The 13,240-nt window shown below is 38.7% G+C and overlaps 1 protein-coding gene across 1 annotated transcript in view; it reads left to right on the forward strand.

Moving 5' to 3' along the window:
* The window catches only part of dchs2 (dachsous cadherin-related 2), a gene marked incomplete at its 5' end in the record, with an annotated part of 54,564 nt that overhangs the window by 18,434 nt on the left and 22,890 nt on the right, over positions 1-13,240 (forward strand). The window contains 6 exons of the mRNA XM_084402770.1: positions 2,028-3,056; positions 3,458-3,645; positions 5,085-5,181; positions 5,311-5,468; positions 8,136-8,976; positions 10,259-10,498. Coding sequence (XP_084258896.1) covers positions 2,028-3,056; positions 3,458-3,645; positions 5,085-5,181; positions 5,311-5,468; positions 8,136-8,976; positions 10,259-10,498 — 2,553 coding nt within the window. The remainder of the gene's footprint in view (positions 1-2,027; positions 3,057-3,457; positions 3,646-5,084; positions 5,182-5,310; positions 5,469-8,135; positions 8,977-10,258; positions 10,499-13,240) is intronic.

A 13,240-nucleotide genomic window follows, 5' to 3' on the forward strand; every position in this document is an offset into this window, starting at 1 on the left:
TTATTTATAAAGTTCTTTGGCGTAGGCCCCTTCCGTAGTGCATAATCCGAGGGTAGCGGATCTGCATTTCCTGCCTGAAGACGAAGGCAGGGGCGCAGCCGACCCCCCGGGAGGTATGGACAGGACCATCCTGGTGGGGGTGGGGAGGGTGGAGGTAATTGTTTGCGAACTCAAACATATGTAAGTACCGATCTTTTTTACAGCAAGTACACAGAAGACAATGATGTGTAGACTGACAAATTCAAAGAACAATGGACAAAAAGTAACTATGCCTTTATTCTTTGGGTCTGTATACAGCACTCTGATCCATTGCACAAAATTTTCACCTAAACCAAATTTTTCCAAAACAAAGAAAACATAGAACCACTCAATACGGTCAAACGCCTTCTCTGCATCCAAAGACAGCACTAGCCCATCTATGGATTTCCCTTTAAATGCATAAATAACATTTAAAAGGCGTCTAATGTTATCAGATGAATTCCTAACCCGGTATTAATTCTGTTTGGTCAATCCCAATTATCGTAGGCAGAATAAGGTGCATTGCTAAAATTTTAGAAAGTAATTTCCGGTCCACATTCATTAATGCAATTGGCCTGTAAGAAGAACATAAATCAGGACTTTTACCTTTCTTTAATATAAGAGAGATATTAGCATCTCTAAGGGTCTTTGGTAATTCTTTAACCACAAACGAAATTAATTATGTAATTAAACATATTAAGCAATGGGTCTGTCTACAAGCAACTCTTGAAACTCCTTAAAGAACTCTCCGCAAAACCCATCTGGCCCAGGTGATTTAGAGTCTACCAGTTTGAATCATAAAATGAAGCATAATGAGTATTGAATCACTCATTTTAAACACTCCATTCTTGATTTATTAAAGTGATTTGTGATTAGGTTTTGGTCCAGACACATGCACACACACAAACGTTTAGCCTTCCACTTTAACAGTTGAACAGTAGACAGTCAATTGAGGTTAACGTTTAGATTAACTGATTAACCCTCTCTTCAAGTCAAACGAAGGGCCAGAATTTCTGAGTTTCTGAGTTGGAAAGGGGGGCAGATCCCTTAATCTCTGGAGGCTTTGTTTAGTCCAGCTGTATCAAGGTCTCAACTGCCAAACAATAGGATAACTGCAATACTGCTTTCAATACATATGGCAGGGTTGAGTATGTCAGTATGTTCTAAATTTATAATCATACAGTTTGTGGGAGTTTGACAAAGCTTTATGCGACAGTAAAAAGGTGAAACAAAGGAAGAATTATTGAATGATCTTGACGTAGTTCTTTTAAAACCATAAAGTAGTCTCTCTTTCTCTCTCTCTCTCTCTCTCTCTCTCTCTCTCTCTGAAATTAAAACAAATTAAACTAAAAGTCTATGAAAATGAAAACTAAATGAACTAAAGACTGACAGTTCCTGACAGTATTTTTATCATTATAAAGTTGTCTTTAACCATGCCACTGTAAGAAATGTAATTGTTTACCACTGAATTTGTTTTGAAGCCACGATAATGGTGATTAGAGTTCCATTTGCTTGGGATCTTGGACCTTGTATATTCATATTTAAATTTCTGATCTTGCCAAGTCAGAACTGTGACAAATCAAATGAAAAAAAAATGAAAAAAACACAAACTGCTAAAAGTGAACTAAAAATAAGTTTAGCAGCACAGATAAAACCAACAAGAAATATCAACAACAACAAAGAAAACGTACAGCATAATATTTTATGCTGTATTGAATGCTGGGTGCCTTCATAGTACATATGCACTGTAGAAAGTAATGCAATTATTAACCTGTAATATATTAACAGTGTACTTTTATTGTGTTGGAGCTTATGGTCCTTTTCTGAAAATTCTGCAGAAAGTCTCATTTTGTGTTCCATGGAAAAATTTAAGCAAATGGTTTTGGATTGGCATGTGAGGGAGAATAAGATTGGCAGAATTTAAATTTTTGGGTCAACTATGCTTTTAACTGTAAAAACTGAATGTCATATTGATGATATTTTGCTGATATTTGTCTTTCTAATTGCAGATTCAGTGGACGTAGTCTCATACGTCATATCCTCAGGTGATCTGGAAGGGCTTTTTTCAGTGGATGCTCAGACGGGCATCATCACCACTGCCCGACCCCTGGACCACGAGTCCCTCTCTTATGTTCTTTTGACCATACAATTCCACACAGGAACCCATCCTATCTATAGCAGTGTTCAGGTCAATGTTACCATCATTGATGTCAATGACAACCCACCTGTGTTCCATAAAACCTCAGAACACATCACCATATCCCATAACACCCCTCCAGGAACGGCACTCTTCATTGCACATGCCCATGACAGTGACAGTGGCCTTAATGGCAGAATTCACTATATGTTACGTCCTGAGAGCCACTTGTTTATTATTCACCCACATCTTGGGACTCTTATGCTGAACAGCGACCTCTCAAGAGATTCCAGCCAAAGGTATTATCTCAGTGTTATAGCTGAGGATGAGGGTCATCCCTCACTGAACTCTACATTAGGGCTTGTGATAGAGATAGACTTATTAGGCTCTGTGCAAGACACGCTAGCCTTTGAAAATTTGGTTTACCAGGTGGAAATCGGAGAAAGTGCTCCAAAAGACACCAGAATGATTCAGGTACGTGCTCACGGAACCAGATCCCAGCATGAAGGGACCCCTGGAACAGAGCCCCCTGTCATCACTTACTCTCTTAAACCCCTCTCTGGAGTCCCACCTTTCAGGATCCACCCAGAGACTGGTTGGATGTTTGTGTCTCATAGTCTGGACTACGAAACTGAACCCATTTATAGATTTTGTGTGTGTGCAAAGGCACATAATAGAAAAACAGAGGCCACAGCAACGGTGGTCGTCATGGTTCAAGATGAGAATGACAACAAGCCAGTGTTCAGTAGGGATGTGTACTTCTTCAGTGTGCAGGAGGGACCGTCTCCTCATGGCCTGATTGGAACGGTAAAAGCTACAGACAGAGATTCGCTTAACAATGGAGTGTTGTCCTACATCCTGCTGTCTGATGGAAAATACTTTAACATCAACACCAGAACAGGTCAGAATTACTGTCGAATTAGTGCTGTATTTCATTCAGACTGCTTTGTCAAAATATCATTCCAGAAATTCATAAAGCAAAAAAAATTGGTTGAGGCATTGAGTTCTGCTGATATTTCGTGCACAGACTTAGCCAAAGCTTGAAAAGTTGAAAATTGTTCCCTTCATTTTTTACATTATTTTGTATTTTGAATAAAACTCAAACTGAAGCAGACTGAAATAAAATAAAACTAAGTAATCATATAAAATAAAATAAAATTGTATCTATTTTTTTATTTTTTTATTTTTTTTTATATATTTTTTTAAATTCTGAAAGAAAATTGTTTCCTAGTAAATCTTAAACCTTTTTTTCAGTATATCATTCTCTCTCACTCTGTCTTCTTTCTCTTTTTCTGGCTGTAGGAGAAATCATAAACCTGGTGGCTTTGGATCGTGAGGAGCAGGCGCAGCATGTTTTAAGAGTGATGGTCACAGATCAGGGTCGACCTCGTCTCAACACCACCACTATCGTTCGCATCCTTGTCACAGATGTCAATGATAACCCTCCACAATTCACACACCTACCTGCGACTAAACAGCTAAACGTACAGGTCATAATACTTTTTCTAGAAAACTAAATATACAAAATATAATTGTACATTTTATAATTTTATAATTGAAGTTAAATGAACCTCTGGTTAATTATACATTTCATGTACATTGACAATTTATGACAGGGATCAGCAACCTTTTTGTCATGAAGTGCCATTTTTAGGTTTTCTAGTTAATCACTGACCATTATCGCCCCCTCCCCCATGAATAAATGCAAATAACCATATTTTAAAAGTTCGTAACAGAACAGTTGAAACCTGATGATCAAACATTACTTGATCAATCACAAACATGCTTATTTGATTAGTTACATAGAAATAGTTCAGAACCTTAAATATTACTGAACCCATTTTCCTTTTTTTTATTTGTCAAACTCCTACAAGTTTGTTTGTTTTCAGGCTTAAATAAGACTTTGAATAACAGATTTCCAAAGTGATTCTAAACCCACTATGCCTGAACGGAGTTTGCACATTACCATTATTGTGATGTGTGTGGAATGTTTAATAGGACTCAATATACTTAGTTGAATATCTCCGAAATGTATAGCATTAACTGCTTTTTTTCTAAGGGCAATAAACAGCAGAACAAACTGCTGTCAGTCAAACTTACTTAACTTGTTTGATACATCTGCTGTTTTAAAGGGATAGTTCACCCAAAAATGAAAATGCTGTCCTCATTTACTTACCCTCATGTTGTTCCAAACCTGTATGACTTTCTTTCTTCTGCTGAACACAAAAGAAGATATTTTGAAGAAAGTCGGTAACCAAACGACTGATGGACCCCATTGACTTCCATAGTAGGAAAAAAAAAATACTATGGAAGTCAATGGGGACCAGCAACTGTTTAATTTCCAACCTTCTTTAAAATATCTTCTTTTGTGTTCAGCAGAAGAAAGAAAGTCATACAGGTTTGGAACAACATGAGGGTGAGTAAATGATGACAGCATTTTCATTTTTGGGTGAACTATCCCTTTAATCTGCATCAAGCTTTCAGATGCTCATGATGCGCAGTTGTCTCGCTAATGGTTTGTCAGAGCTGCACGATTTCATTGACTTGTGTAGTTTTATTCTCATACTTTAATAGTATCTCTGTCTCCCAACTTAATAAAATTCCTCTCTTTTTTGCTCATGTGCCATTGTTGGCCTGTGTGCCACAGTTTGCCAACCCCCGATCTATCCTCGAGAAGTAAACTGTTTCAGTGACATTTTCTACGCAATTCTGAAAGTACATGACTTTCAGAATCTTTATATTGTAAATGTATACTACCATCAAAAGATTGGGGCCAGTAAGATTAATATTTTTATTCTATTCAGCAAGGGTGCATTAAATTGATCAAAATTGACAGTAGACATTTTACAGTAGACATTTAGAACTTTGGATAGCAGCATCTAACAAATGCATATATGGTATGAAAATATTTATATAGCTTTTTGTGCAGGTGTGGGCAGGCATTCCTGTGAATTCTGTTGTAATCAGTATGTTTGCTAAAGACCTGGATGCTGGAGAGAATGGAACTGTCAAGTTCTCCATGAAAGGTAAACTGATGAGGAGATGACAAGTTATTTTTAATTCATGGCTCATTTATGTTTATATCCCTCTGAATGAAGGAAAACTATATTTGTGATTTAATCTGAGATGTCTTGTTTTCTTCCACATTCTTTTAGATAATCAGCTGGGACACTTCAGTATTGATAGTCATAATGGTGACGTCAAGGTGACATCACGATTCTCCTCAAACCCACAGATGCGCTACACCCTGAGAGTGGTTGCCATGGACAATGGGCTTTTTCCTCTGGAGGAAATCGCAGTTGTTCACATACAAGTTAGTGAAGCTGGTTCAGGCATATAACAACACTGTATGTGTCAGAGTAGGGCAGAAGATTTACTTAGATTTTTCTATTCTGTGTACAATCTAAAGAAAAGTTGCCTCTTAAAGTGCAGTCTCATGTATCGTTCATCTATGACCTCTGTGTAGGCGGAGATTCGTAACACAATGAACGAGATGCTTATTCTGGCAGTGTCTCAGTCAGTTTTGCAAACTACGCTTCAATAGCATTAAATAAGGCAGCACGCTAGATGCTAAAAAAAAAAAAAAAAAAATCCCATTATTCTACACTCATTAGCCACTTTTTTTCCACTTTAAAAAATGTTTCCTTAAAGCGGGGCTCAGTAGTTACGGGATTTCTTAGCTGTATTCTTGCTTTTTGCTCGCAGGTTTCTCTCTAGAGCTCCCCCCACAGCTTCGGAATAGATATTTGACAACACTGTTGTAAAAACTCGTTGGCGATTCTCAGACACCAGAGGCTAGTAGATCAACGACATCAAAGCAGATGGGACATTCTTTAAAACGTTTTCTTCATTCGGGTTCGAACAGCGTGAGGGAGCGCAATAATGACAGCATTTTAGCAGATTTCTTTTGGCCGTAAAGCAATTGTTTACATCGCGAGACCTGATATCGCGCGATACTTCCTGACGCGGCGGCCGGCAGCCCGCCGGCTCAAAGTTGCAAGTGCGGATTTTCCGCTCACAGGCACCAGGGGGGTGCGAAACGACCACCATTCAACCCGAAATAAGTAATATAACCATTCCAATGACTCTGAAGCTGTTCAGTTAAGGTAAAAAAGTTACTTAGTACACCTTTAAAGGAACACGCCGACTTTTTGGGACTTAAGCTTATTCACCTTATCCCCCGTGTCTACCGTAACTCTGTCTGACGCACCCACCGCTAGCCTAGCTTTGCACAAAGACTGAAGGTAAATGGCTCCAGCTAGCATACTGCTCCCAATAAGTGACAAAATAACGCCAACATTTTCCTATTTACATGTTGTGATTTGTATAGTCACAGCATGTACGAATAACAAAGTCACATGAGACACAGCCATCTTCTAACCGTATACATACTGGGAACTATATTCTCAGAAGGCGAAGCACTGCTACTTCTGCGGAGTGATTTAGTCCAACTCTGAGCGAACTCTGCTCCTCACCATGGGGCTTCTCAGGCGCTGCGAGCAAATCACTCCGCCCAAGTAGCAATGCTTCGCCTTCTGAGAATATGTGACCACGTTATTTATACACACTGTGACTATACAAATCACAACATGTGACAATAACACGTGTAATAAGCAGGATAATGTACGTCCAGCCCGTTGTTATCTAAGAATAAACCCCCTTCAGGCTGATGCAAGACCTCATCACCCTGTCAGGGGTTTATTCTGAGATAACAACTGGCTGGATGTACAATACCCCTAATTATAACCCAATGTTTTTATTTTATTTTTATTTTTATAAAAATAAATAAAAAAACGTAGTTACTGATTAGTTAGTGAACTACCTTATTCAACTGAGCGCTATTACTTACTAATAAGTTCATCAGAGTTTCTTGTTTAGTTAATAGCAGTTACTAGAATGTTAATATTGTGTTATAAATTTTTTCCTCAGTAGTTATTCATCATTAATGATGGAACGGTATCTTAAAGTGTTACTGTATGATAAGTAACTTTGCAACCACATGTGAACTAACTCTCCTTAGAGTATTAGTAGAGCTGCATAATTCTGGATAAATTGAGAATCGCAATTTTTTAAAAACAATTATTTTAACACAATTATTTAAAGAAATCGCTTTGAATGAATGATTTAATGACATCAGTGTTTATATCCGAACTATAAACTTTTATTCCGGTTACAATATGAATGTGTTACACAGAAATAATTATACTGTGTTTGTGAAGCTGTTTCATACCTAGACGTGACATCTGCTCTCTCTGGCTCAGCAGATTTGAATGTAACGAGTAATCATGCTGCTCTAGTAGACTTAATATCTGCTAACACTTAATTTTGATGGTCCCTCAACAGACATTCTACTGATTATAAGTAACTTTGCAAGCACAGCTGTCCTTAGGGCGGTGCAACTGGTGCACGCCTTAGGGGGCCCCGTGGCAATCGTGAAAGGAACGTGGGGGACCATCACCCCAAACCCCACCCCCGAGGAGGGCCCCTCTTCCTCTAACTCGCACTGTCTACAAACAGTACTCAAACTGAGTACTACATACTCCAATAAGAGTTAGTAGATATGTAGTTGCAAGGTTATTAGTTAGCAGAGTGTCACCGCTATAGTGCACCATGGAAATAAAGTGTAACCAGTATTTATTATATAATTTGTTTGTTTTCTCTTTTGTCTGCTTTCTTTAACCTGCAAAATTTTGCTGATAAATGATAAATTGACTGCACCTGACATTAAGGTGCTGTGGCATAGTGTTTGAAGATCGAATTAAATATGCTGCATTTTGCATACATTTCCAGAACATAAATATAAACATAGGATAAACTCAGGTTCAAACTTGTTGTTTCATTTTGTTGACATTTTAGAGTTAAAAGTTTTTACCGAGTAGATTTTTTCAACGTTAAAAATGTTACCAAGTTTTAAGGAATAAAGTGTTATATAAATCTGGCCAATTTTAAGTATAGTTACTAAAATTTTGTTTTATTACAGGTTTATGTCTTAGACCAACAAAATGGGAACTCCGAGGATTTACAGAGCCTTCAACACTTTACTGTGCAGGAAGATGCCAGACTTGGAACTGTCATTGGAGCACTTGGGATTTCTAATACACCAGATATGCAGATACGATATTCTATTGTTGAGGGTGATGGTAGTTTGCAGTTTGGCATCAAAAGTGCAAGTGGCGAGCTCTATGTGGCACAACATCTGGACTATGAAGTCACACAGCGTTACTTCTTGGTTGTACGTGCTGAGGCCACCCCCACTTTCAATGTCACTGTATTTGTGGCGATCAGTGTTGTTGATGTCAATGACCACACCCCCTGGTTCCCTGGCAATGACAACTTTGTTGTGTTTGGCGTTTATGAAGATGTTATCAACGGAACAGCGGTGTATGTCTTTAACGCCCGTGATGGCGATGGAAGTCTGTGTAACAGTGAGCTTTATTATTCTTTGACCTATGACCCTGACTCTGCCATAGAGGGACTGCCTTTACACATCGACCCTCACACTGGAGTTGTCACAACAAATGGACAGTTGGACCGTGAGTGCACTGAGAGCATTGTATTTAAAGTGACTTCCAGAGACAACGCAGAAGAGCCCAACAATAGGAAACATACATCAGTCATCGCTCAGCTGATTATTTTGGATATCAATGACAACAGCCCCACATTTGTCTCCATGGAAGTAGCTTATGTCTCAGAGGATGCAGAGATGGGACTGTTGGTTCATCATATTATGGCTAAAGATGAAGACGAAGGAAGTAATGGACACGTCACATACAGTGTTATTTCAGGCAATGAGAAAGGCTACTTTTACATGGAGCACACAGGTAAATATTTATTATGGATGGATCATTTTATGGATGCAAATGTAGGTCTAAGAGTTAATCGATTATTGTTGACCCTAGCTTTAAAAATTCCTTGATCTTATTTGGCATGATTGATTAGTAACATTAGGAAAAAGAAAAAAGAACAAAAAAAAATAATATATATATATATATACACTACTGTTAAATTCTTTATGTTTTAAGTCTTTTGTGCTCACCTAGGCTGGATTTATTTGACCAAAATAAAAGCAGTAAAATTGTTTAATATTATTACAATTAAAAAAATACTGTTTTCAATTTGAATGTACTGTTTTTAAGAATGTAAGTTATTCCTGTGATGGCAAAGCTGAATTTTCAGCATTATTACTCCAGTCTTCAGTGTCACATGAGCCTTCAGAAATTACTCTTAATATGCGGAGTTTGTGCTCAAAAATTAATGAGAAAGAAATAATTGTTACGGTAAGTAGACACAGGAGAGGAAGATGGATGGTGAATAGTGATTTATTAATAACAAAGTTGCAAGGATGAGGTGAGCAGGGTTGTGGAGTCCAAAGGGTGATCTTGGCGGAGACACCGAGGAAGGGGAGATGCTGGAGACAGGGGGACGCTGGAGATCACTGTGTTAACATACATCTGAATGCTCTAGAGCAGCAAACTTCTGCTTTTATAGAGTTGATCACACTTGCTGATGATCAATTAATCAAATGCATTTGATTAGCAATGCCTCACTGCTACTTAAAACTCTTAAATCCTACGGAAGCCGTATGGGTGTACTTAGTTTTTCACACAAGTCTTCTCCATTTTGGCCTATTTTAAATTTTTTAATTTTTTTAATAAACCATGATACGGTGTAATATGTCATGTGTTATTATTCATCTGAGGTTGTATTTAACATATTTTAAGACCTGCCATGCCAGGACCAGATGATTTTTTTATGATGTCCTAATAAAACTATAGAATTCAAAAGGGAGTACTTTCTTTTTAACATGACTATAACACATTTCATACACAATGGAAATTCAAAGTGCTTTACATGAAAAATATTTTAAAATAAGAGTTCTCTTATGCACTGCCCGCCTCTAATGGCTCCCAGAGCCCATCACCCCTAATAGAGTGCATAACCTATGCGCTGTCTGCCTCTGATGGTTTCCAGCATCATCCTCTTTACTCCTAAAAGAGTGCTTAAACCTTATACACCTGTTGTTACACGGATGTACTGTAGATTTACACCAAGTATTTACAAGAAGTCTTATATATACTGTATATCATATTTTCTCTCTTACAGGACATCTGTACCTGAATTCATCCCTGGATTATGAATCCCAGCATGTCTACATTCTGACTGTCCAGGCTAGAGACAGCGGTGTTCCCTCTATGTCCTCCACTCAGGCACTCACAGTGGAGGTTTTGGATGTTAATGACCATCCTCCTGTGTTTCAGCATCACATTTACAATACCACTGTCATGGAGAACAGAGAACCGGGAGAGATCATTGTCACAGTCACTGCAATCGACCTGGATTCAGGTAGGCTACCGCCTTTAAAAACTCATGATGTGACCTTGACAAAATTTCAGCTCAATTTAGTTTTACATTTAACATAGTCAAACATATATTGCCAGTGAAATACTAGTTGGTAGTCAAACTGTTGTGGAAATCACCACAAGATGGCAGTATGGTTACTCACAGTTTCCATCATGCCGTTGTCATACCCAGAAACAGCTTTGCTTAAAGCTTCCTTCTTCCCCTTTTTCATGGGTTAATCATTATTGCTTTAGTGTCTGGATTTTATAAGGCTGTCTCACCTGCCTAAAGTCTGCCTCATATTTCTCTTAATTATCTTTTAGCTTTTGTCAATTGCAGGGTTGCCAACTTAGGTTGCCTGGCTGGAGTGAGATTTTTATGACATGGGCTGAATTTATGACACACACACATTTGATGTTTTAAAGATCCAAAAGTTAATTTCTAATTTCATCTTAATAATGCAAATTACTAATACTGCATTAGTAATTCTTCTGTTCGCTTCGTCTGTTTGACACTGTAGTTTGGTATTTGGTTATTCCAAACTGTTGTGAAATGGAAATATGTGCATAATGTAGGCTGTGATTCAAAATTAAACTCTCTGAATATGTCCCTTCAATGCTCAACACAAATTGGGTTGTGACCTTTGATCAATGGCTTCTGCCATTTTAAATGCATCTTTTATCTTACAAATGCGTTTTTCACTTCTGTAAGTGATGTTATGAAGTGATTGAGGTTCTGCATACCACAGCACATACACAATATTGCCAAAAGTTTTGGGACGTCTGCCTTTACATGCACATGAACTTTAATGGCATCCCATTCTTAATCCGTAGGGTTTATTATGGAGTTGGCGCACCCTTTGCAGCTATAACAGCTTCAACTCTTCTGTTAATGGGAATTTTTGACCATTCTCCTAGAAGCGCATTAGTGAGGTCAGGCACTGATGTTGGACGTGAAGGCCTGGCTCGCAGTCTCCGCTCTAATTCATCCCAAAGGTGTTCTATCGGGTGCAGGCCAGTCAAGTTCCTCCACACCAAACTCGCTCAACCATGTCTTTATGGACCTTGCTTTGTACACTGGTGCGCAGTCATGTTGGAACAGGAAGGGGCCATCCCCAAACTGTTCCCACAAAGTTGGGAGCATGAAATTGTCCAAAATGTCTTGGTATGCTGAAGCATTAAGAGTTCATTTTACTGGAACTAAGGGGCCAAGCCCAACCCCTGAAAAACAACCCCACACCATAATCCCCCCTCCACCAAACTTTACACTTGGCACAATGCAGTCAGGCAAGTACCGTTCTCCTGGCAACCGCCAAACACAGACTCGTCCATTGAATTGCCAGACAGAGAAGCGTGATTCGTCACTCCAGAGAACATGTCTCCACTGCTCTAGAGTCAATTGGCAGCATGCTTTACATCACTGAATCTGACGCTTTGCATTGCACTTGGTGATGTAAGGCTTGGATGCAGCTGCTCGGCCATGGAAACCCATTTCATGAAGCTCTCTACACTGTTATTGTGCTAATCTGAAGGCCACATGAAGTTTGTAGGTCTGTAGCTATTGACTCTGCATAAAGTGGGCGACTTCTGCGCACTGTGTGCCTCAGCATGCGCTGAAAGTGTCCTACCACTTCGTGGCTGAGTTGCTGTTGATCCCAATTGCTTGATTTGCTTCCATTTTGTTATAATACCACTAACAGTTGACCGTGGAATATTTAGTAGTGTGGAAATTTCACAAATGGACTTATTGCACAGGTACCAACCTATCACGGTGCCACGCTTGAATATACTGAGCTCTTGGGAGTGACCCATTCTTTCACAAATGTTTGTAGAAGAAGTCTGCATGCCTAGGTGCTTGATTTTACACAACTGTGGCCGTGAAAGTGCTTGGAACACCTGAATTCAATGATTTGGAGGGGTGTCCCAATACTTTTGGCAATATAGTGTATATTTAACTAGTCCACAATGACATTATTACTTGTCTGGCTTGTGCGAAATTCACTGGCCAAATTAAAACATGCATTTCCCTGGCACAAACACTCTTCATGTTCTTTATGTTTGTTCATGTTTTCTGTAACTTTAGTCTCTTTGCAAAGAATATCTGTGTTAGACCAAACAAGTACTGTGCTGGTCAGAAAATCCCATCCTCCAATTTAGTTTGTGTTGTTTTGTTATTTGACGTGACTCATGATATTTACTTGGGTTTTACACAGGCACACATTTCTGTAACAGTAGCCTGCAAAAACCTCCATGTAGCAAAACATGTCAGCACTAGTAACTTGAGGTTGTAGATTTCTTTTCATATTTGTTCATCATGATTTCAGTCTAAAAGTCCAGATGGCCTTGGTCATCAGACTCGAAATTTATTTAGTTAGCAGACTGCTGTAAAAAACATACATCCACCTGAATTATGTTTCGTCGAACTTGATTGCCAACATAAATCAACGGGTCTTTGTGTTCTTTTTCGCACGCCGTGTGTTATTCTGTGCGTCTTGTACCTAGTCCAAATATTCACAAATCTACCAGGCCCTTTTAAAATACCTCAGCCTCAATATCAGTGTCTGCCTGTCTCTGTGTTTCTGACGTTATCCTAGAACAGCAGTCAGGCCTCCTGCAGGATATTTGAAATTGTGTGTGATGATTCACTAACTCAAGCCATCTGTGCTAATAAAGGCCGGTTATTTTTTCTCCCAGAATTCACTCCTTTCAGCAGTGTGGTCTATGGTTTGTTCTTAGATTTTATCTT

Source organism: Rutilus rutilus (genome assembly GCF_951802725.1).
Source record: "Rutilus rutilus genome assembly, chromosome: 2".
Classification (NCBI taxonomy): domain Eukaryota; kingdom Metazoa; phylum Chordata; class Actinopteri; order Cypriniformes; family Leuciscidae; genus Rutilus; species Rutilus rutilus.